We start from the raw sequence: 25,835 nt of genomic DNA on the forward strand, positions 1-25,835 counted from the left end.
CTGGATGAGAGCGTCAGCTAAATGCCAATAATGAAATGTAAAGATCCGCAAACCCACTCACACATTCCCACAGACCGACCAGCTCATTACCACTGACTACTTCACATTCACCTACAGTGAGAAAGGCAGCTTCCACTCAGGCCTGACTGTAGGTGAGGCGGAACTGAAAGTGGGTCAGTCTGCATTCAGCTGGCTACACGGGACTCGGTGTGGCCAGACTGTGGTTATACTACAGCCGACAGTGGGAATGCTCATTCAACAGACACAAGAGCAAATAATCTGCCACAACGGGAGCAAATCGTTACGTCTCCCATAAACAGAAACGGTTATTCAAGCGAACATCGAATGAGTCCGGCCAGATGGCAAGCACTTTGCTACTGAGTGAATGAAAATGGCAAAATGTGGGAAAAGAGCACTGCTGATAATTTAACGTTACATAAGCAAATGGTGTGGGGGATATTCAAACCTGTCAAGTTGGACTGTTTTCACACCAACCCTCTAGAGCTTCGGTAGTAAGTGACCAGGGGCTGTTTTAGCTAGCAAGAAGCCGTGTGTTTGTTGAGTGCATGCCTCCTTTCAGGCTGGTACTACAGCACTTCTCTTAGGTGACATTCAATGGTACATTGCTATTACAGTGAAGTCATGGTATAGATAGTTTGAATCTCTGGACTGCCCACTGGAAAAAAAAAAAAACCCTGATTCTTCAGTCTTGAATTACTGTGTTGAAACAGGTGACTATAAAGAGAATTCATGAATGTTGTTGCTGTTGTAACGTCAGGGTGCTCCTCTTTCCTTGTTCAGTATTTCAGCTGTGGGCACTCGAGCGAAGCTTTACTGTGTTGTTCCTGTGATAGCGCCCGGAGTCACCGGGCGCAGCCATCCGGGACAGGCGGCCCAAATCCCCTCTTAAATTTTTTTTTTTTTTTTTGGCTTCCACAGACCACAGGTGGCAGCCCTGGATGGAGGAGGGGGGACCAGAACACCTGGAGGCATTAAAACCCAGGCTGGAAGAAAGGCCCGGTCGTGCCACCTCTCGTAAAAGTCACGCTGATGGAGTGCCTGGGCCCGGCTGTGAGGACAGCGAGCATTTACAGTGGGGCCTCGTAAAAGAGCAGAACTTGGGAGGGGGGGGTGATGGGGGGGGTGATGGGGGGGGTGATGGGGCGGGTGGGGGGGGGTCCACCTGGGATCCCAAACCAAAATTGTTCTGCTTTTATTACTACAGAAAGCAGTAAGAGGGGGGGATACCTTTGTGAGTCACGTTACCAAGAAGCTGACTGTGAGGAAAAACGTTTCGTGAGTCAGTGATAGGCAGGGGTACGCTGCCATTTCAGAGCGGTTGATGTGACAGGAGACGGTAACGGACACTGCTGGGAAGTGACTGACTGATGCCACGCGGATTAAACTTGAAAAGCCCCAAGGTGGTTCTGTGACAGAGTAAAACTCCGGTAAAGCGTTTGGTTAGACTTGCGTCATCCCTGTGAGTGTGATGCAACTAGACTGTGACTGTGACATCTAAATTTGCAATGTCTTAGAGGTTTTATGTTCACAGGCTTCCTACTTTTTTCAAGAAAACTTAACTTTGAGCTCAAGTGAGATATCCACAATGTAGTGTAGCTTAGTGGTGAGCAGCAGGGCTCGTGTCTGAAAGGTTACCGGTTCGATTCCCCATTAGGGCTGCTGCTGTACCTTTGGCAAGACACTTAACCCATAATTGCCTCTGTAAATACCCAGCTGTCAAATGACAATAATGTAATGTAATATAAATATGTGACAAACTATTTTCTAACTTTGAAGGACTCATTCAAATAAGCAATGAAATTGAACCAAAATGCCTAGATATGGAGTTAAAAAGTAGAGAAACCCTCAGTTCAGGAACTGACCCCACCCCAGGATTCAGAGATGATCTGCAACAGTACAGTAAGTGTGTACCTGTGTAAGCATACTGCACCAGCGCCCACAATGCATCTGGGTCCACACCCTCCATCTTCACTTCCTCCTGCTTGGCCTCTCTCACATCGCTGGTGAACATGGCGGCGAAGTAGTCCGACACAGAGGAGAGGACCAGTCTGAGGGGAGAGGGGGGAGAGAGAACGGGACATGCAGATGTCACAAAGACAATCGTTCAAGCGATTGGGTTTTATTCTGGCAACCAAAGCACATTACAGCCTTCCGGAACGGGCGTGTTCAGCTCGGATTCATTATTTATTCTACAACCGATGGCTAATGCGTTTGGTTTTAAAGTGCAACGCTTGCACTGCACTGCACGAGAACTTGCTCGTAATGACTCATTCCTCCAGATCATGTCTGCTGAAAATAACTGAATTAGCATCACAGGGAATCAATTAAAATGTCAGCTGAGACTCTACCAAACCCCCTCATTTGGAACATTAAAATATCAAGAGCTGCTGGTGAGACTCCAACAAAAGCAACGACACCAGGAAGACCGATCCTTTTCATCCAACTTGGGAGCATTGGGTGGCTGAGGCGGAACCCCCCTCCGCTCAGAGCCTGGGGGGGGAAGTCAGTTCTGAGAGAACCCCCGCTGAGGCACAGGCCCGACTCGTTTCTCTCCCTCTGGAATGAAACTAAATTACGGAATGAGGGGCTTAAACTTTTTTTTTACCCTTCCAACCTGCAAGCTTTATCACATCAATGAATTAACAGTGCTGCTGAACTCTCCATGACCAGACACTGACCAGTCAACATATATTCAGGTCAACACATATCCATACATACAACCATGAATTCTTTGAATTTAAATTCTATTTGAATTTTATGCACTTAACTTAGTCTGGTTCCCAACAGCATGACAGCTGGATCCAGTGGCATCAATGCCACACTAAATAATCAACCAATCAAACAATCACATGAAGACTACCATGACTACAGCACTGACAGAGAGCACTTTGTCAGCACCCGAAACTCAGCCACATGCTTCCTGTCACGATATTAACTATGCAACACTATGCAACACATTTCATATCCTCTGCATCAACCACAAAGCCCACGGGGAGAGACCTCTACCAGCAGCAGGACAACCTTGTAAGTGCACATTAACATGCAAAAGAGGACTACTGTGGCCATCTTTACTCTAGCCTTACTGCCATGGCCCTGTTTTTTCATCCTTTCAGTGTGTGGGAGAGTGAGAACTGGCCGTTTAGAGTTCACCTGAGGGGAAGGGCTGACTGCACTGCACCAGCACTTTATCCCAGCCATTAATAATGAATCGGGACATAAATAAGTAATATTCATGAAAGACAACAGCTCAATAATGGCTTTAATCACCCCGCTCGCATCCCACCTTGTCAATGGAAGAGCTTCAGACTTCAGACGATATAATTTTTTGTGTTTTGTTTCGTTTTCATAAGGGAGGAAAACTTCTCCCCTGCGTAGTGGACACCTTGCCCCCCCCCCCCCCAGCCCCTGAGGGGGGCAGTGACTGGCGTCCAGACGAGCAGGCCGGCACGCTGTGCTCCACAGCACTCTCACACTCCTAGCACCTGTCAGACACAAGGCATAATCCTCTTTCCCGGGGGGGGGAGGGAAGTCAGCATTAACTCACATTTGCCAACAGCATCCAGGGCTTCTATCAAACCTGGAGTTGCTCTGTAATGCAGTTTTTTTCCTCTTTCTAATTCCTCATGGGGGGGGGGGGGGGCAGTGAGCTGTCTGCTGCTGAGTGACAGGAGCTATTTTCAGCTCAGCTTGGAGGAGGAGACACAGGGTTCTTACACAGCACTGCACCAAGGAGGCAAGACCCCAGAGAGGAGAGGGAGAGCAAGGCCCAAGACACAGGGAGGGAGAAAGAGAAGGGGATGGAGAGAGAGAGGAGGAAAGACAGCAAAGCCCAGGACACAGAGAGAGCGAGAGAGAGAGAGAGAGAGAACAAGGTCCATGACAGAGAGAAGGAGAGAGGAAGAGGGAAAGAGGGAGAAAGAGACAGCAAGTTCCAGGACACAGAGAGAAAGGCAGCTGAGCATGAGAGAAAGACCAGGAACAGAAAGGAAAAAGGAAAAAGAGTGTAGAAAGGAATGAGAGATGAAGAGAGGAAAATACCCAGCAACAGTTTATCGCTTTACTAAAGGGAGTTAAACAGAAATGTCTTTCCTGACTAGAAGTCAACAGCCTTTATCACGCCCCACCCACTTGAAGACAAAGCACAGTAACTCTCAGATCTGACAAACTGTTAGTTTTACTAAAGGAAATGATGGGATGTTATGGCCAGCAGTTGTGACCAGTGTTCTGTCAAATGGTGCCAATCAGACAGACACTTACCTTGCTGCAAAGGACATGCACCATTAAGAGGTCAAAAAGCACTTCCACTTTTTTTTGGCAGATCGTGCCTTGTTTTAAAACCCCTCAGTTTCCCAGCTGCCACTGTGACACAGCTGCCCACTCCCTGATTTAATCACCACTTTCAACACTTTGATGCCAAGCCAAGCTAAAATGATCTCTCTCTGCCAACGAGGCCCCAACAGCACTACAGTGAACAAATGTATTACTCTGTGACAGAGTACCAGCCCCTACCCTACCCACTCAACCCACGCTGGATACTCAAAAACAGGGCAGCAGGGTGCAGTGGTAGGGCAACTGGACTGGAAGTCAACCAGAAGGATATACAGTAGGCTCTAAAAATAGGTGAGGCACTGTTACTTGACCCAAACTGCTTCAGTTTAATGCCAGAGCTGTGACAGAATTTTATTGTAACCACTTATGCGCGTTGTGCCATTGAGTGATATTTATATACAATATTTATACTATATGTCTGCATTTCTACATGAGCACCAAGCACAACTGTGGCAAAATGGATAACTTTTTTCCATTTTTCCATTAGAACGGCTCTAATATCCCTGTCTCCAAAACAGAAATAGGTTAATTACCATTACATTATATTACATTAGTGTCATTTAGCAGATGCCCTTATCCAGAGCAACGTACGTGGGTTACAGATTTTTACATAGGTTACAATACCAGTTGTGCCAGTTGTGCAATAACAGTTTACCGATTCATTAAAAAAAAAAAAAAAAGGAAGTGTTTATTTTACGCCTTCTAGAACTGATCCAAGAACAGCTGCATCACGATTAGCCTCGACAGATTTCTGTGGTTCTCGCATTACATTCTGTTTAAGTGATGAATCTGGTCTGTACGGCTGTCCCCATTATTGCCACTACGGCCATCCCTCAGCAGCCACAGAAATCCAGCTCAGCCTGCAGGTCCGGCAACAGAAATCAATATGCAAGGACCTAATTAAAGCAATAACAGAAAATGTCAAAGTCCACTCAGCCCACCACAATACCAGCACCTCACCTCTATGACCCCTCAGAAAAAATGGTACTTTCTTCTGCTGGCGGGAATGTAATCTTTGAGATCCCATAACCCCTTAAGAGCCAGGAGGCACTTCGGAGCTTCCAGCTCGATATCCAACGACTGGTAATTTAAGCACTTCTTAGTACCTGTCAATTCCACGGGACTGATCTGTGACATCATCTATAAAGCTGACAGCATGTCGACGTGCTGTGGAGCAAGATGTTGTTGGGGAATGTTGAGTGAGCTGTGAAGTGTATCACGTTTCTATTAAGGAGGGATGGGATTCATTAGGCGGGGCTGTGGGGCCTGAGAGACCGAGGACCGGAATTCTGGGCTTTCTGCCTTAAAAGGCCAGAGGAGAGGGGATCTGAGAAAGACGCCTGTATCTAGCAGGCAGGTTCACCTATAAAATGCTTACAATACATCTTAATGCTGCCTGGGAGCTTGCTTCCAATTAGTCAGAGCATTAGATGCTACACAGAACTGAGATGAATTTCAGGGAGAGTGAGAAAGGGAGGGATAGAAGGAGGGAGGACATTTTTAGTGTGAATTTGACCCTGAATAACAACCCGTTCATGATAAGGATTTACGGTTTCTCAAAACGGACAGATAGAGAGTAAGACAGGAAACCACAGACATTTTTGTAATCTCATTCCTCAGTGGAGCAGAAAGGTGATTACAGTGATAACCATTTATGACCATCCAGTCGCTCTATAATTTGCAGTAGACAATGACAAGATTTGCCTTCAAAATTAATTGCATCAAAATGTGTGCCTTCTTGCATTTCATGCTTGCACTCAGCTTCAGATATGTTAATAGGGTGTCATCTCAGCCAAGGGACAGAACGCAACACGCTCTCTGCAAAAGCTTTCACAGCTTGGTATTCAAGAGATCTCATGGAGGCGCAGTAATCACACTCAAAATGCCCCATGAGTACAGCACAAAATACAGAAGACTTTCACAAAAAGCATCAATGGATGGGGGGAAAAAACTTTGTAAGGTTCTCAAAAATACCTACTAAATTTTCATATCCTTCAGATTTACAACGTTTTTCAGGCCCCAGGTCCACCTACTGGAACTGGTGTGCTGAGTCACTTCGTTTGTTTTTATTTATTTAATATCTAATTAACCACTTAAATCAACTGAGAACCCATTCTCATTTTCAATAATGACCAAACTGAGGGGCCGACAACACTGTAGCTACAAAGCAATCACACAATACAGAGACACAAGAACAAAACACAAATCGACAGACCCAAATATAGGTCAGCAGAGCTTTCACCTGAAGCAAACATAAGCCTTAGGAAAGCAAGCAGAAAGAGCTACACAGCGTGCGATTAACAGGTACACATACTGATCTACAGAGCTTTGACCTTGTGCATAAAAGCAGGGGCTGAAATAAAACAACATCATTTCAGTCTCATTAGCCGCTGTGAAATGGAATGAGTTACACCCACGGTGTGGACGTTTGGAATCACCCAAGCGATGTGCTCACTTGATGTGAAATTGCAAATCCTAATGGAACCATGCAAAAATTACCAGAAGTTCTGCTCCTAGGATCTGAAACTGAATCCTGGTTATAAGCCTCATGCACCGGGTTCTGGCACAGACTACTGCCTGCGCTAACTTCTCACATATGGCATTCCAAATCTAGCCTTTTGCTTTTGATTCATCACTTAGATGTGAAAAATGGTGTGAGGGAACATGTACATATTGGTTAAATGCTGTCTGTTTGCCTCCCCTGAGACCCATGACATAGATCAGAGTGTACTGGCTACAGTTTGTGACTAGTTCTGTTACTAATTCGCTCGGGTATAACACCAGCTCCTTCATCCGCAATCTGAGAACAAACAGAGGCGCATTCGATGTCTGATGGGACGTGTGAAGGTGCTTTTATAAATAAAGAACACAGATTTTTCCTTCTTTGAGAGGGAAACTGGAATGTCACTTCAGAAACCTTTGAAGATTCTGGCCCCAGGAGCTTTCGCAGGATTCTGACATTTTTCGTCAGCATAAGGGCAAACTGAAGGGGATTTCTTTATTAATGAACTGATTCAAAATTCAAATATGGAAGCTCGCGGCTCCAGATGAGCGCCGGGAGAGGCGTAAAGGCTGCAGATCGGCCGTGTCAGGGTCAGCGCCATGCCCTGAGACACAGGCCCCGCCTGACAGGCCTTTTCAAAGAGGCCCAATCACCACCCAGCGGGTCGCTGGGCAACCGAGGGCACAGAAGCCTTTGTTCTGGCCCCCCAGATGTGCCTCACAGGGTCAAGCATAGCCGGTGTCCCAGGCCACAGTCGCACACAGCCCTCAGTGAGGCCGTTTTCTGTTGGGCTGGGAACTCACGTCCCCGCTGTACAGATGCAGAGATGTACAGGAGTGAGAATGGGCAGTGAGCCAGCTTCAGAAGGCTATATAAAGAGGACATAATGGGCCATTCTCTTCTGCTTTTCCTCAGCTCAATTCAACCACGGTGTCAGAATGACCTTCCTCATACAGACACACGCATGAAAATAACACATGGAAACACAACACAAAAAGAGAATCATTCAATCAAGTTATAATCTTGCCAAATTCTCCATAGTGAAAAGCAAATTTCACGTAATCCATTTCCCTAGCTGTGAATTTCGCAGGGGAAATGAACATTTGAGCGGAAACTGCAACTATTTTGTCACCACAGCTCAACACTTTGCAATTATACAAATTGATCTGTGAATGGATACATCACATGCAAATGTGCAGGCAGTAGATCCTGGTTTCCCAAGTGCAGGAGTGTAAGTGTGTATGAGAGATTGATGTGTTTTTCTGCACGTGTATTTGTGCTGCATGTTTTGTGTTGTGTTACATGTGTGAGAGTGTGAGAGAGAGAGAGTATGTGCATGCATGTGTTTGTGACAACATGTGCATAAGAGACCGTTTTTGTGCCTCTGTGTTTGTCTAAGTGTGTGTGTGTACATTTATGAATGTGTGTGTGCACGCATATGTAAATAAGTGTGTGCTTGTGTGTATGTATGTGTGTGTGTGCATGGATGTGTGAACATGTGTGTGCATGTGTGTGTATGTGAATACGTGTGCGCATGTATATGTATGTGCATGTGTGTGTGTGTATGTTTGTGTGTGTGTGTGTGTGTGTGTCTGCGTGTGTGTGTGTCTGCATGCGCATGAACACACCTGTGCGCATGTCTCTCACCTGTGCGCCGGGATTCTGCGCTCGCCGGCCAGCAGCACCACGTCGCACAGCTGCTTGCGCCTCAGGTAGGTCTCCATCTTGCGGAATGTGTGCTCCGCGTGGCTCAGGGCCTGGAACAGCTCCTCAGGGCCGCACGGCTCCATGGTGGGGCATGAGGACAGGGTCTGGCTGCTGTTGGAGGTCCTGCAGTCAGGAGCAGTAACAGGACACACATCTACACATCCGTCTCAGGGGGGACCAGAAGCCAGGCAAGGGAAACAGTACTAATCAAATAAAATTCAAAACTGAACTGGTTTCATAACTAATCAAATCAATTCAGACTGTCAAGAAGCGGTGTAAAAATAGCATGCTGGATTTTCCAGAGGGAAACAAAAAACCAGGAAAAAAAAACCCAGGCCAACTAGGGAAAAACTGGAAAATTACTCTCTGACCCCAGGAAAAAGGTGGTTGAGAGACTCCTGCAAAATAACGGACATGCTAGCATACACATAACATGTAAAAGGCATGCGTTAATCCATAGTTATTATAAAGGATGAGACAGTGTATAACCCGTGAACAACAGTATTGCTCTTCATAGTGCAAAAGCAGAAGTACCTCAAACACAAGCAACAGCACAGTAACTTAAGCAGCAAGTCATCAGTAATCACCAAGACACTGTTCAAGAAATCAAACATAATTTCAGCACCCGCGTTAAGAGAAACGCTTAACATTAAGACATCAGGAGACCACACGGCGAAAGTGGAAGGGTTACAGAGTGGTGCTCGGGGGGAGAGAACCCGGGAGCTCGCTTCACCCCATCAGTGGCTCAAGCGACATTCTTTCAAAGTGAATTAAAGATGGCCATTTAACGAGCGGCGAGACCTAACTGCATCCCTTTAACGCGCCTGCGAAAAGCTGGGCGCTGGATTTAACACTGAAGCACACCTGGGTGTTGAGTTATGTGACGCGGTCTGAACCTTCAGGCACCGCCAGCTGCCCTTCCGCTTTGAAGGCACGCGGAAGAAACAGACGTTTCTAACGGTCTGAAAACGCGGTGGGGGCCTCGGAGCATCGCTCACTCACCCCGACAGGAATCAAGCCCTCGCCGAAGGCTTCCGCTCCAGCCGAGCGGCCTTCCTTTTTACGCTGCGTTTTCTCTGAGCCGATTGAGCCCTTTTTTGATTAGGGGCACCAGGATCGTCGTCCGCTCTTATGTTGTGACAGGGCAGTCGCTGACACTTTACTTACAGGGTACGTTTTGACAGATGTCAGCTGCAGTGACGTCCAAAGGCAGCAAGTGTTTTCTTTTAGATTTGTGCAATGAAATCACCAATAGATTTGGTGTCAACCTCCATATTGTCCATCCACGAGTGCTCTTGACCGACTACACACAAAACACAAATGGCTACATTAAAGAAAAAAACACAGTAATTTTAAACCACTGAATCTCAGAGCTAAAACAAATACTGCACTGCTATCAGGACGCACCTCTGCTCATAACCGCAGAGGACGACGCGCACAATCATACATACACAAACGCACACAGAGCTAACAAATGCACATCTATGCATTTCTCCACTCCAGCAGAGAGGAAGAACATCCCAAACAGAACAGTTTAATGAGAAACTTCAGGGGTGGTTTTGGGAACTGCTGGCAATGTGTTATTAATAGTGTCCCTGCTACAGTTGTGTGCAGAAAAAGTGTCAGGCTTATTCTCCACAACACAGCACCATTCTGATTTCCTGGCCACACAGGGCTGCTCGCTGAGCAGGTATCATTACGTTACCTTACCGTCACCATTCAAACTTGAAACCTGACAGAAGCTTCAAATTCAATTAATATTTTCTGGAAACAATGGAGTAAAGTCACAGGGCAAAAGTTTTCCACAGAAAGGCAAAAGCATTTCAAAAGTATTTGACTGGATATTCCTAGCGCACACTCCATAACATAGATTTATAGAGCCCTGGATAAGTCCAATCAAACACTTTCACTGGGTTTTACAGTCCAATAGGGTAACTCCAAGTGCTCTTTATCGAGGGTGGACCAATGCGTTTCTCCCAGGTATTGATCAGTCAGTAATTATGGGAACAAATTTAATAGCCCTCTGGTACTGGATTTTCCGCAGTTCATTTCAGATAGGACTGATATTTAATGTGGCCGCAGACCGATTTGCTGTTTGAGTGTGGAGGGCGTGGTGTAGAGGTCTCTGAAGGAGGTCCCTCGTACGGCTGTCCCAGCTCACTGAAGGTAAGGATCTGGCGTTTCTCTGCAGCACACGGCCCTACTATCTACAGGAGCGGTGGGGGTGGAAAGAGCATCACCCAAACATCTCATGCTTACGTGTCATGGCCCCTTGCGGTGTGTGGAACGAAAAAAGTAGCTGAACGTGCAAGTGGTTGTACACCCACAGAACCTGCAGGTGTTAGGAAATGGAGACAGCCACAGCCCACCAGCACCTCAGGGGGTGGAAAATTCCCCTTCACACACACCTAAAACCACGGCCGCTCCCCGCTCCCCTCTCTCCTCTCCACACAGTGCTGCTCCCACTGTGGTACTCCAGGGCTCGTGAGCACAGGTGGAGCAACAGAATGCTTTACCCACCTACAGCTCACAGCTCCTACACACATAACTGTACAATGACACCAGTAAAATGTGTGCGTATGTATTTGTTGTGTGTTTTCTCCCTCTCTCTCTCTCTCTCATACACACACACACACACAGTATATATAAACACATAACCACAAACGATTGACTGCTGCATGTGTCATGTGACTTACATGCCTTTAGACCGACACGAATATGAATTTTAGCGCTCCTAGGTTTGAGAAATGATAAGACTAAGCGCAACACGTGCACTGAGAACACGACTCAGTCACAGGAATTACATAAAATATCTCCAGAAAATCACTTCACTCTGTCACGTTCAGCTCACAGCTATTTTAAGGCGAGTTATTCCGACGTACTATTTGTCAGGCAGGAGAGGTTTCAGTCTCACGCTGTGCCACGCCTCATTGTCCTCCGCTCTACAGAGGAGCGATTCATCTGTGCAGGTGAAACATAAACACTTGAATTACAAAAAAAAAAAATAAAATGCACTGCAAAGAGGCTTAGAGAGTAAAATTGTTCCAGGGATCTGCTGACTTCTCTGTTTTATAGTTTCAAGAGTTTGTTGACACGTCTGGTTTGTTGGGGTTTGTTTATAAATCTGCCTATACTTTTTTTCCTGCTCATTTCTGACAATGCATTTCATTCGGAGAGAACTTGTAGTGGATAACTGTCCAATGTCGATCAGCATTAATTAAACAGCTCGATCGAGCCTAATTACTTGTGCTCAGCCGTACCAGAAACCAGCGTTAGAGTTGATCTAAAGGGCCAGGATTAAGGTGTGCTGAGCTAGGAATGTGGAAACTGAACCGGGCGAAGGACGGAACACCGGGGCTACGGCTGAGCATCACTACTTGGAATTCAGCAGCAGCTCCGCAGGAATTTCATTTGGATTCAGCCGCCGTTGCGCTGGAATTAAAGTAAAGCTACAGATGGGAGGGGAGGTGGTATGTATGTATATTTGGCCGGGAGTGTGATTAACTTTCCCTCTCACACCCGCCACCCTGAAGGGCTATTAACAGGCAGGACAGATTTGAGTCACACACAGGCGCCGCGCCGCGCCTCAGTGACCCCCCCACTCTACAGGATGGCGCCTCGTCTGTTTGGGCTGCTTTCCCATCAGCATCGGCTGAGCCCGCATTCATTACCGGCGTGGCCGAGACGTGCCTGTCCTGGCCCTTTCTCTCACGGTAATGGTCCCTTACAACAGAGGAGGGGGGGCGGTAAAGCACACAGTGAAGAAGTAGACTTGCACTGTATTAACTAGACTGATCTCTGGATACTGTCAGAAACGCGCCCCCCCCACTACCACCGCCACCGCCTTGCCTTGACTTGGCTTTTGCATGCGTATAATTTCCCAGACCACGAACTATCGCACATCAAGGGGACTCGCTGATTGGTTTTGCCCAGGTTGACTGATGGTATCAGCGATGGCAATTTCAGGTGGAGGTGTGCCGTCCATTGCCTGCTGCACAGGGGTTTGGAAATGAGATGCCAGTTTTCTTTTCTCAGGCCGTATTTAAAAAAAAAACCCTGCGGCGAGAATCCAATCTGCATTGATTGGCTTTTTTTCTGCAGACACGTGGCCGCGGAGGGCTTCGTGTGTGCGGTGTTTCAGGTCACTGTAGCCGCCATCACACTTCGTTGGTGTTAAGGTGTGCCGCCCTTTACACTACGAACACGCTATGTGGCTACATCGGCTAGCTCCCCTGCGGGTGAGCTGGTACGTTTGAGAACGTGTCGGTGTGTCTGCGTTTCGGCTGAGGCGGATGCAGTTTCCATTCCCATGTATAGATTTTTCCAGCACCCCGCGCTGCCATACCGCCTCAGCGCGTAGAACACAGCGGGCCCCGCGTCTGCGAACCATATGCGCTGGCTGTGAACAACGCATCTGAAGGAGGACGAGTAACAACGGCGAAGAAGAGGGAGCTGCAACCCTACTTCCTGTAGTGGAAAAATAAGACACGGCGCCTGTGTCATTCTTTCCACGTCTGACACCTCTGAACGCTTCAACGTGTTAGAAATAAAATTCTCAGAATGACAGAAACAAAATGCTGTGGTGTGACTGCACCAGCAAGCACATGGGACAGAACCGTTCATCTCTTGCCCTGAAAAAAACATTGTATTAACATTTATCTACTCAGCAGACAATATTATACAGGGCAGCTAATATAACATCAAACCGCTCCAAAATTAATTATGGAAGTCATTTCTTTGCTCAGGCGAACAGCAGTATAGTTGATAAAGGGCTGCTACAAGAGAGGCCCGAAACCTGCAACTTTGTGTAATAAGTACTGTGTACTTGGACTCCAGTTCCCTAAACCACTATGCCACGCTGCTATGTGTGTCTGTCTATGTGTGTGTATATATATATAGATACATATATTATCGAAACAAACACTGCACTTGGCTTGCCTTCAGAAATGAAACACGGTCACAAAAATCTAAGGAAAAAAAACTCATAGCTGCGTGGCAGAATATGTGTGTGCGCACAATATGAGCTTATGTGCTTTGATGTGCCTTTTTGGGGTAACTAGCTTGCAGAGTAGCTCAGATAGCCAACTTAATGAGCATCGATCACTCTTTAAGACACTCTCAACAGTGTAGGCCAGGAACACCCCTGTGTGCATGAGTGTGTGTCTACATCAGAGTGAAGCAGAGATGCACGTGATGAATCCTCGGCGTTTTTATTTCACATTTCTGTGAGAGAGACGACATAGCGAATTAAATCAATACACCAGGAAGCCCTGTGAAACCCTATCAGGGACTTGGAGATGCCAGAGGATACTGTCCGATCAGGTTGTTACTGATTTCTCTAGAGTTGTAGAATTCCAACAAGCTTCATGTCACGCTAAAATACGGAATTGGTGACAAGAGCTTTTTTAATATCGACAGGATCCTCAACGTAGGTTCCTTCTTGCGTCTGTTGTGATTTTTACCTCACCTAAAATTCAATTCAAATACATAGCAACTGCTGAGGCATTTAATTTATCGTATAGTCAAGCGCTCGTAAAGATCCCATTGATTAGGGTGTCAAGTAATCGGTCCATGTAAGAGTAGATCATTTTAAAGGCTTGCAAATACCGAGACAACTCAAATTACTTCGATTGCAAGACATCTACAAGCACCGAGACTTTACATGAATTTGTGATAAAGAAACACAGTCATAAAATTTTGATGTCGATATGATTTGTGGCACACCCCATCCGCGAAATGACGTGTTCCGAGTTAGTTTTGTTGGCACGAAATTTCCTTTCCAGAGACTGAAATATTCATAGAACTTAAACTTGCCTGTCAAAGGAACCTCGGTGAATGAGGGGGATTCGCCGAACTGAGTACGCCTTTCTGACAACTAGGGCGGTGTATTTATTCTAGCTCGATCGTCATTATTTCAGTGGAAACCCCTGATTGCAAGCACGCAACAAGGCTACTGGAGCTACGCTTTCGTAACGGAGAATCGTAACAACTCACTGTCGAATGTCGTCCATATTTACACCGTATCAATTCAAAGTAGGCTATTTCCTGTTACAATCAAGATTAAAAGGATCGACCAACACTATCCATAATTCAAGCACCTCCTTTAACGTTTGGGGATCACTGTATTAACACGATGATGAGTTATCAAAAAATCATGCATGAAATCAATTAACAGATAACTTGCTGCCACAAAGCGTGCTTTACTTGAAAATTGTTATAGCGAAATCAGTCCACCGTCAAAACTCCCCCATTCCCGTTTTAAGGTATTTTTTTTTTTAGTTTTTTTCTAAGTACTGAATGCGGTCTGTAAAGTTATTCAGTGCGAACTAACAAACTAGCTCAAATGTCCAGATAACCTACGCTCAACACCACACACAGCGGAACATCTGAACATAAAACTACAACCAACAGCGACTGTATAACATCTTCGGGATTTATGTAGATGTCAACTGGAAATATTTTGTACAAACCACGATGTCGGTTCCACCAACAACTCGGCAACAACTACAATGCGCTTAATGACGGCAATGCCGTTACTGGCAACTAGCGATTAAATGACAAACAGAATTACTACGCCGAAAATCATATCTGGCTTCAAATTGCTCGAAGACGTGAGAAAACAGGTTTCGATCGCTGCTGGTCATTTTATCATGTAAATTTAACCGACCGCCCGACCAACTCCAATCCTGTCATTCACAAAAGTTTTAAGGTCGCATTTCCATTCAGCTTCCTACAAAACATCAGTCCGGCACGGCATGAACACAGAGATCTCTGTTCCACAGAAACACGCACACAACATTAACTTCCACAAGCCACCCCATGCCCCGACTGTCCCTTGTACCTGCAGGAGCTTGAATCGGATTCTGCGTTTTCCTCTTCACTTCCAACGATGTCGTCACCCTCCGGTACTTCCGAATTTTGCAGCGGTGACGCCGCGCCCCCTTCGTTGGTCAGGTCCAGGACCTCCGGAGGCAGTGGACTGGACACCCAGGGTTGCACCGGTGGGCTCCGACAGTCCTGCTGGCTAAACGATCGTGGACAAGCAGAGGCAGAAGTCGGTAAGGATACGGCATGGGTCGCTGGTTCCAGAAACTTTCTGGTGTTGCTATTACATGAACCGCTACTTGTATTGCTGCTACTGTTGCTGGCACACCCGCTGACAGAGGGGCCGTCCGCCGCGCTCCCCGTCCCCCTGCTGCTGAAAAAGTCACCCAGCGCCTGACCGTGGGGCGGCGGGGACGTTGGGTGGCCGAACCACCGCCATCGGATTCGTAAAATCTGCTTCACGTCAAACTCCTTCCTGGAGCCAGACATTCCAATTCCTCCGGCTACAGAGGCAAAGAAAGCCCGCGATCGTCTTGGCAACGGCACGGTAACCGCACACGTCGCCGCTAGCGGAGGAGGAGGACGAGGGGGGAAAAACAGCTGGCTGCTGGCTGGAGGATGGGAAGAGACTCCTGGCAGTCTTTGCTGGTGATCACGCACAGCGCACATACACAGCCTGCTCTCGCTCTCCCTGCTATTAAAGTGCGCTTCGCTCACTCGACGCACACACACGCGCACGCAGCCATCCACACAGATGCTGCGTAGTAAGTGTCTAAGCAACTTCTGAACAAATATGAAACAGCATCCCCAACTGTGCCTTTTTAAAACGCCATTTAATTCCATTAAACATTTTCCAGCCCTGACCGTATGGCACACTTTCCGCAAATGGCATACAATTAGAGCATCTTTGTAGAACGTCAGGTGAAAAGTGCAGAACAGGATTAACTCATAGTCTGTAGACATTAAGAGAACATACTTTCCGCACTTAAATGTAGAGACTGGTTTGCCAAAATCCACACACTGCTACTTCATGTCAAGAGAAATGAGTCAGAATGTACAAATATCGGTTTTCAAAAGATGTACAATATGAAGTCAAAAGTGAGATAACACGGCCCCTTTTTACTACAATGAGGATAATTTGTTTTGAGTAGGTTTCCCAATAACCGCAACTGGAGAATAACACATTCTATGTAGTGGAATCACTTGCCAGGTCAGTGTCGTTTTTGATGGGAGATACAACAGAAAAGCATGTGAAACGCAGTTTTATTTTAGTTTCCCCAATTTTCATCCATCCATCCTATCGCTAATTACGCATCAGCTTCGTCGCAGCAACCTCTGTACTCTTGCAGAAGCGCAGGAGAATGCTATCCTCTGATAAACACGCTCGCCGTCTACCACCGTTTTTCTCCTCAACCTCATCTGAGCAGCACAGGTGTCCGAACGAGGTACCCGCTGAGAGCGGAGCGGTGAGGGAACCCTGGCTGACACACCCACCCCAAAAACTGGAGGAGCGAGGCCAATCTGGACTCCCATAAAACGTGCTTTTTCAAAGAACAAGCAAAACGGTGAAGCTCTCACGAAGCAAGTGGGTGGGGGTATATTGCGGTTTCTGATCCGGAAAACGTCTCCACTGACCTGCCAATGCAATACTTAGGGTGTAAGTGTGCAACAAATATCAGTAAGTGGCCTCACTGTCCCTCTCGTAATTATAGGACAACGTTATGTACATATTTTACCCTTCACCCCTTGTGTAATTTTAAAAAGCACATTTTTCTTTACAAAGACGACAAAACCAAACAAATGAAACAAAATTGAAGTTGATACTAGCAGACGCAACTATAAAAGATACATCATTAAAAGTAATGGGGAAAGATAAAAGAAAAAAGAGAAGAGAGAAACAGAAAAAATACTAAATAGGTCCCTTTTCAATGTTTACAGTGTTTTTGACCTGACCAGATATTCTGGAATTGGGCCTCAGTGATGTTCATATTGTTATAGCTGATTTTAAAGACTACAGGCAACTTCAATTACCCACTCCCTATATGATGGTATAGATGGTTCAATATAGTGCTTAAGATTTTTTTTTTTGTGATGGCAGATATGATTAAAAAATGCCTCTCTAAGGTGGTGAGATGTTTGTGTTAGATAGGGTGCTGAGTATAGAGGATAGATAACTGCCAGATTTTTTTACTGTAGTATTCCATATTGACTGTATCGATGTGCAGTTCCACAGTAACTGGAGAAATGTGCCCCCCTCTACATTTTGGAGATCAGCCATTGTTGTATAGAGTCCTACTCTGTCTAGCGTTTCTGGGGTGCAACATGATCTGTTAAAACTTTTGAACTGTCTGGTGTGAGCGTACAGTATGTAAAGCAGGCTCTTGCACTTCTCCAGAGGGCCAGCCAAGCTCATCTAGGGCAGGGTTCTGCTCAATCGTCCATTAAGCGGCACAGTGCTAAAATATACCGCCTACCCAGTACTTCAGGATGTTGTAGCGAGGGTGTGTCTTCTCACTCTCCACTTCGCCTTGATGTTGGTTCAGCTTCAGATTCGTGTGCGTGTTCTCGGAGGTTCTTTACTGTCACACATTTTGTAAAGTTCCCTTTTAATTTTGCACAGGTTAAGACTTCTTTTTGGGGGATTCTGTTTATTTTTGTCAATCTGTAAAACTGTAAGAATTTACTTTTATGTATTATATCTTTCAAGGAGAAGATTCCATGTACCTTCCATGTTGTCAGATTGAGTGGTTTTTGTTCATCTTAAATGTGGGGTTATTCCATATTGGTTGATTCATTGAATGGGATGTGTTAAGTGACAGTGAGTTTTTGACAGGATTTCAATATTATGAAGGTTTCAGTTGGAGGGGGGTTTCAACTAGACATTTTGGGCAAGAGCAGCTGTAATAAAAAAACTATTCAGGTTAGCACCAGCGTCTGCAACAGGGTCTTTTTCCATCTCACAGTTTAACATGACAGTCTGACTCATATAAGTGACTAGCAACAGCACAACAATGTCTCATCCACATCCTGCTTTTCCAAGTAAAGCCACAATAATGAGCACATATGGCTCACAGCTTATCGTGATTTCTGTTGTGAAGCTGCACGACATACACATACACCCTTTCCACATCACAGGGCCAGAACCCCCTAGTCCACCCCTGTCAATGCTAAGAGCCGTACAGACAATGTAGCGAGATCCGTTTTTTAATTCCTCTGGATTGCTGGGCTCGGGTTTGAGCTCGCAGCCTTCCTGCCTTGCGGGGGATCGGGCCCCATAGGCTAGCTGTAATCACAGGGGCCACTCGACCAGCTGCTGCTGCTTCGCCACGCTGCGGACTCACAGACCGGCTCCCCTTACACTCCATCACCCTGCACGCGACAGCACGTCTGGAAGCACGAGCAGCGCGCGGACACTGGCACTCTCCATCTCCGTCAATCAATAGTCCTCTTCGACAGAGGGGTCACCGGCAGCTGAGAGAGCACTCGAATAGAGCACTCGAGAAGGGGAAGGGAAATGGAAGGAGGGGGTTGTGGAGGGGGGTGCGGGGGATATTGTGTTGTTTTGCGTTTTGCAGGCGCGTACCAATATCGTGCCATGAAACCATCTTGCATTTAACTGCACTGAGAAGGAAAGGGTAACAGACAGAGCAGCACCACTATCAACTTTAAAGCTGATGAGCGCCTATTTTAAATAAGGTTTGTTACACAAGCTGACAGAATGGGACATAAATCATGACAGAGTGAATGGCTTTTTTTGTATTCTATTCTGTCATGTTGAACATGGTTTGCTGTAAGAAGTCAAAAGGTAAATCTGAGTAAAAGGGGGGGGACAGAGGGAAGAAATGGAGACCATGTGCCATCATCACCAGCATCAACCCTGTTCCCTTGTGAAAATGTACTGATCTTATCTGAAAAAACTACCAACCACATCTGACACTAAAACAGTAGCAGTAACTGAGCAATCCTCCTGTCAGCTTTAGCTGTCAGTGATATAAATCAAGGCTCATAAAGGGGTTAATTCATCACATCTACAAGAGATACAGCATGACCTTAAAGACATATCTTTCCTTGAGCTGTTATTATTATTAACGTTATTAGCTTATTATTAATTAAGCAGACATGCTTATCCAGATGCATTTATTAAGGCATCAAGGCACACTGGTCCATATAACTAATGTCTCTGAAGGGGGAATCAGCACCAGGTAAGTAACAGTAACTTCTACTTGCTGTGCTATAAAGGGTCCCTCAAAAACCAAAGTTGTGAATGGAAACTGATGAAGCCCCACGTTGCTATAAATACCTCTGACACGGCACCGTCTTTCTCATGCAGGCGCTGTAACTGGGGCAGCCCCCAGGTCAGGTGTCTCACCTTTAGAAAAGGTACATGGAACGCGGCAGGGTGAGTCATCAAATTAGAAAGACCCTTCAATGCCTAAAACACAGCAGCGAATACGAACACACATTTTTCACTGTTGCGGCAGTGTTTCAGTGAAGGGCCTTGCCGCTCTCTTGTGGATGGTATTTCTGGAAAGATTTATGTCAGTGGCTCTTCTTATGACACAAGTGCTTACAAGGATCCCTGAAACAAATAAAAAAGGGGGTGTAAATATCATCCGAGCTATTGCAAAGGTTTTATGAATGCATCCTTAAAAACAAGCACAGACTTACAGAGGAAACGATTAAGTAGTAACACCTTTTATGAGGGATGCCTGATTTTCAGGGTAAGCCATTACCATTTCCTCCCGGTGTTCGGGATTGAGCTGTGATCATGTGATCCGCTGCCGAGCTGGCCCGAGCTCAAAACAGCAGGCAGGGCTCCCTTTTCATTCGCAGGAGAAAAGCCTTTTTTTTTTCTCCCCAAGTCGAGGTCAAACAAATCACTGAACAAATACGCACAGTGCATTTCTTACAGCCGTACCCTCGGCTTGACTGGCAACCAAAATAGGCCATTCATCATCTGTATGGTTCTGCTGTTCACTTGATTAAACAAGCGAATAAAAGCGGCTCAAACGCGGGCGGCAAAGACGACTCTCGGCGGAAACCGGCATGGAACAGACTGTACACACCAGGACTGCACCTGAGGTCGATAACCTCCTTCACCAACGCAACCCACGGTCAAAGCGAAGCCACTACACCTACTACACCTACACACCGTTCCCCTTTTCCAGACTGTTTCCTGGGCATTGCTCTGCCTCCGGATACACAGAGCACGTTTGTCTCTGAGAGGCGTTAGCGATTGTGTGAGACACGCCCGTTGTGTTTCTCTGTCTCCCATCCTGCCGCTGTGTGGGAAACGCACGCCAGCGTTCACCTGGACCCAGAATGCAGCTGCGGTCCAATCCGCCGTGCACGTCGATAGCCCTGGCGGCAGAACAACCCCCCCCCCCCCGCTGTGTTTACTCTCTGACTGTAAAACATCCAGGCCCTGACAAAGGAAGGTCCTGGCTGATCCCCCCGAGACGCACCGGGCTAACAGAAGGCAGGTGCATTATGGGCATTCTGGAGCTCTGAGATGTAAATTGGAAAGGAGCCCGCGCTTTCTCCGTCAGGCCTGCCCGTTAGAATCGGAATGAAGCAATGCCACCGAGAGACGCCTTTTGCTGAAAGAGAGGCAACTTTATCGGGAGCGTTAAATCGGGTAACGGGTGTGAGGAAGCCAGGTGGCCTTGATACGAGCTCGAATGTGTGTCTCATATTAAACAGGCATTGTCTCCCATCCCTTCTTCTAGCTAACAGAATCTGAAGCTGGATATTTCCACCCGGACCCTCTCCCATTGGCTGCGGCTTGTATGGGACTGCTCTGTTTCTGAAGAAGAGCTGAGGACTGAGAGTAAAACCCAATGGATTGGAGACTCTGATGAGCCTGTCAGTAAGGTTCTGTGATTCGATGACAAGACCAGCCCTCCCACACGAGGGCCCTGTTATTGCCCCCCAGAGGGGCGGTTCCCCCACAGGAGCTGTGTGTGTGTGTGTGTTCATAGACACCTGCGTGACCAGTGAGGGCAGATTGAGATCCATCAAGGAGAGGAGCTGAACAATACATCCTCATCATCATTATCAACAACAACCATCATTCTCATCTCCATCCATTACAGGTAACATCTTAGTCATAATCACAGAGGTGATGATCCCAGGCAGAGCCCTGCTGGAAAAGGCTCACTCATATGCCTAATGTATACACCACATTAAAGGTGAAGCGTCTGCATGGAGCAGGGCTGGGAGAAAAGCATGATGGGATAATGCATTATTGCAAATCAGCAGAACGTTTCAGCCTCGCCATTCAAAAATGCAGCTTCACAGAACACCAGGTTCAGCTCCCGTTATTTCACAAGCTGTCAAGAAAAGCCATAACAGTGTGGGCCAAGAAATACCTATACGTCCTCCTCTCTCCCCCTGGCTGATTCAAATTGTTATTGAAATGGTTCTATAAACGTTAAAATTACAGCGGAAAAATGCATTGGGAAGTAGACCTTTAAAAAAATAACAGACAACAAGGCAATGCATTACGTGCTGGTCACGGACACCAGGTCAGGAAGTGAATGTTGTAGTCCCCGCCTCCGTTCCCATGGCGCCTCGACTCTTCCTCATACTACTGCCAATCTCCTGATCTTCACACTGAAATCTACTTGGCTGTCTTTGGAAACAGGATTGGATTACCCAACCAAATAATTGCTTCTGCTACTTTTTTTTTTTTTTACCATTTTCAGCCTCAAGGAAAGTGCAGAAGTCAAAGCCTGATGACATCTGAACGATCTGGCAGCACAATATTTCCACTCCAAGTTTAATCTTTGAGCTCTGGAGTGAAAAAAAAAAAACACAGGGCCTGGGAAGAGTGGAGCAGGGGGGCTCAGGTGGAGGGAGAGGCGAGTGCTGTTAGTACCACACACCCCATTTCTGTTTCATATCATATCCATAAGCAATAAACATAAGACATACCCATGCACGCACACACAGAATTTCTACTATGTTTCTACAATTTTGAAACAGGCACACACAGAAATACACACACGGCACACTTCCATCTAGATTTTTCCATTTTTAGTCTTAAAAGCCTGCAGGTGTGTAAACAGCCAAAGCCTGCTTTCATCCCGTGATCAGAGGGCCGCTGACGTCCCGAATCCTCGTGCTCTCCCGGCCCAGACAACACCGGAGCAGACAGCCCGGATCCTCTTACCGCTGCCTTTCCCTACGCCGCGGCTTTGAAATCAAAACACATCAGAGCCAAGCTCCTACAGCGCGCTGATTCCTCATCATGCTCCTACAAGCGAAAAAGGAGCGGGGAAAATATCCCGCTCAAAGCTGAGGGGTGTAAAACAACAGCCGTAGCAATTAAAGCAGAGCACGAACGGTACCGTTTCAGCTGTCTGATAGGGTCAAAGAAAAGAGGTCAAAGGTGAGGATCATTTGGGAGGAGTTTGTGGATACTGACTGAACTAGTCAGTGTGGAGAAAAGTGTGGTGATAGCATTCAAACATAAAACACCTAGCAGATTACTGATCGTTCAGTTACAGGGCCATGGCACTCCTTAGCATGTTATTCCTCTTGGATAGCCCCAGGCATTGCATGGTAATGCCGGTAGAAATACTGTCCTGGCTAAATCGATTCCGCTATTAATCATTTAAACATTTTCCACATATAAATCACGCATAATTAGTGTCTGCAATTTTCAGTTTGTAATTTCATGCTGAAAAAGGAGGTGAGGATGCTGAGGATCCAAATGTGTTTATATGCAAACAATACGATACACACTGTGTGCTTTGAGGCGTTTCCTCCAGGCTGAATGAGACAGAAAATGAAGCCAAAGATTTCATAATACTATCTTCCGCACCGGGACAACAGGCACAGAGAGGTATTTACTGTAATGCAAAAGGCAAATCCCTCTGATGAAAGACTTACCTTCTATCTACTGGCTCAAGGACCAATAAAAACAACAACAACAACAAAAGAGCCGACCGCTATTGATTCACACCGCGAGGCATGCAAATTCATAGCAGCCAAGTGGCGCTTCCCTGAAACCCGAGCGTCCAAAACTGACCTTTTCTTTCCCAGAACTCCAGAGACCACACTGAGACGCACACAAAACTCTTTAATTAGCTCAGTGCTGTGATACAGCCCTCTCTGTCAATACGGTGCACCTTACGGCGTTATAGAATTCTGTTGTGGGAATTCGAGAAAGAGGCAAGCCGAGCCACTTGGCTAACACCGGAGCTGGTCGCTGCATGGGTGATGGTGACCTGTTCTGATAATGCTAGCCTGCTGTGAGGAAGCTGGCCAACGCTTCACCCTAAAATGCAGAAGGAGCAAAAATAAGCAAAGACAGAAAGCAGCCTGAGCACACAGCCACAGCAAAACCGACTCAATATGTGACCCTACTCTCCAACAACACAGCTATACTTCATGCTGGCTCTGAAACAGACAATGGCAATTACAACGAGACAATTTACAACGAAACACTTAATTTTCTTAGCTGCATTTCACTGAAGGACACTGGGTATTGGTAGATTTGAATTGGACTAGATTTGCATTTGACATTTAACATTTAACAATGAACATACTGAAACAATGATCAATGAAACAACCAGCTCGGGGGGTTAGAAGGTTGGGGGGGGGGGGGGGGTCTCCTTCAGACCCATTCAGTCAGCAGCATTCTGAGGGGGAGGCCAGCACAGACGCCTGACCTGGATAACCGAGCGCCTGGTATTCACACTTTCACATGAACGCATCTGCATGTGTGACAGCCCCACGCTGGGGCAGGACATGGGGAGTATAACCGGCTTCCTTATCACGCTCTCATTAGGATCCTCCCTCTAATGCGCCGCTTTTAAAAACCTGCACGTGCGCGCGGAACACGAACACCAAACAGGTGACAGCCAGCACAAAGCCGCCGAGGGGGCCACCACCGTGCGGAGAGGCCAGTGTGTGAGAAATGATGGCCCACGTAGGAGTGTCACAGCCCCCTGCGTGGGGAACAAGGGGCCAGCCTCGGGGACACCACCACAACACCACGCGGGCCTAAATGAGCCCCAGCATTTCCCAGTGAGCTTATTAAAACAATACACTTATTCAAACACACTTTTTAAAGCAACACGCTCTTTAAAGCAACACGCTTCCTCACAAATTACGGCACAACAGCCTCTAGATAGCAGAGCAAAAAGTGAATGCAATGTTTTCGGAGCAGCGCAGCACAGCACAGCACTCACGCAGCACTCGGTGGGTGGAACCATGCGGTACCATGAATACAGGGATAGCAAGACATGACCCTCTACAGGAGAGGCAGCGGAACAGGGTAGGTCTGCGATGCAGTGTGGTGAAGCCTGTCCAGAGGTTATGGAGGGCCATTAAACACCCTGTATCAAATACAGAGCCAAGGAGGGGACAGCTCTCTATGGGGTGCTTCATATCCCACTCTACCCTGCAGACCACCATCACTGAGAAAGACAACCAGCAGTTCTTTACCCACCCACCCAAAAACCCTGCCTCAGCCTCACGTTCCACAGCCGGGGCTTTCAGCCGAATCTTCTGCCGCTCTGTCACCGTCTTTCAACGCAAATGAAATATTTAGACCCGTTACACGACGGGGCCAGCCGCGCGGATGGATGTTTTCCCCAAACCGTTTGATGGTGCCGGGTTTTAATCAGCGTCAAACGCAGCTTGTAGGCACTGCCGAGACCGAGCGAGAGCGGGCAGATAACAGGGAGACGGGCGAGAGACGAGCAGGAGGGGGAAGGGGGTGTTTTTCGGTTAGCGCGGCTGAGGGGAGTGTGACTGACAGCCTCATTGAAGTAGCGTCTCCGAAGGTGCTTCACTCTCGGGGCTTTGAGAGAGGAGCGCTCTCTCCCTCCCTCTCTCTTTCTCTCTCGCATCACTGCTTACCTCCCCGGTCTCGCGCGCTCGTTTGCGCGGCGCCCAGCTACGACGCCGCTGATGATAAATTTTTCAAACAAAGTCTTCAAAAGGACTAAATAAAGAGCGGGGAAACTTGTACAAAGCATCTGGAGTTCACACAAAGAGCCTGCAGATGTACACGCAGACAGTTCACTGAGATGGTGGTAAAAGGCACCATGAGATGGCCAATGGCAAAGGTAGTGTACTTAGTCTATAATTTATTATGTCTGATTGGAGATTTAGATTACATTTAGGCTGGAATAAGTATCTGACAATTAACTCCAGAGAAAGTCTGCTGGATGTACTGGGCCAAGAATGCACCGCTGGCTATTGAAATGCAGACCTATACGGCCATTCAAACCCTTTCCCTGGAAATTTTTTTCCCCCCCACAGAGAACAGGCTCAGGTGCTTTTTTTCATCAGTGAATCGTATATCCCTGACCCCTCGCCAGCATCTCTTGCAGTGTTCTGTGAGCATCACACAGTGCCACACACAGCATTTCAATGTGTGCTCATAAAGCCACATTCATAAGGCCTACACATTGACGACGTAACAGCTGAACAA

The 25,835-nt window shown here is 46.8% G+C and overlaps 1 protein-coding gene across 1 annotated transcript in view; it reads right to left on the reverse strand.

The window, feature by feature from the left end:
• Positions 1-15,874, reverse strand: part of klhl5 (kelch-like family member 5) — a 33,238-nt gene extending 17,364 nt beyond the window's left edge. The window contains exons 1-3 of the mRNA XM_036516695.1: positions 15,402-15,874; positions 8,501-8,683; positions 1,933-2,069 (exon numbers count right to left, since the gene is read on the reverse strand). Of these exons, the coding sequence (XP_036372588.1) occupies positions 1,933-2,069; positions 8,501-8,683; positions 15,402-15,874 (793 nt within the window). The remainder of the gene's footprint in view (positions 1-1,932; positions 2,070-8,500; positions 8,684-15,401) is intronic.
• Between the last annotated feature and the right edge of the window lie 9,961 nt (positions 15,875-25,835).

The sequence above is a fragment of the Megalops cyprinoides genome, chromosome 22, assembly GCF_013368585.1.
Source record: "Megalops cyprinoides isolate fMegCyp1 chromosome 22, fMegCyp1.pri, whole genome shotgun sequence".
NCBI classification, from domain to species: domain Eukaryota; kingdom Metazoa; phylum Chordata; class Actinopteri; order Elopiformes; family Megalopidae; genus Megalops; species Megalops cyprinoides.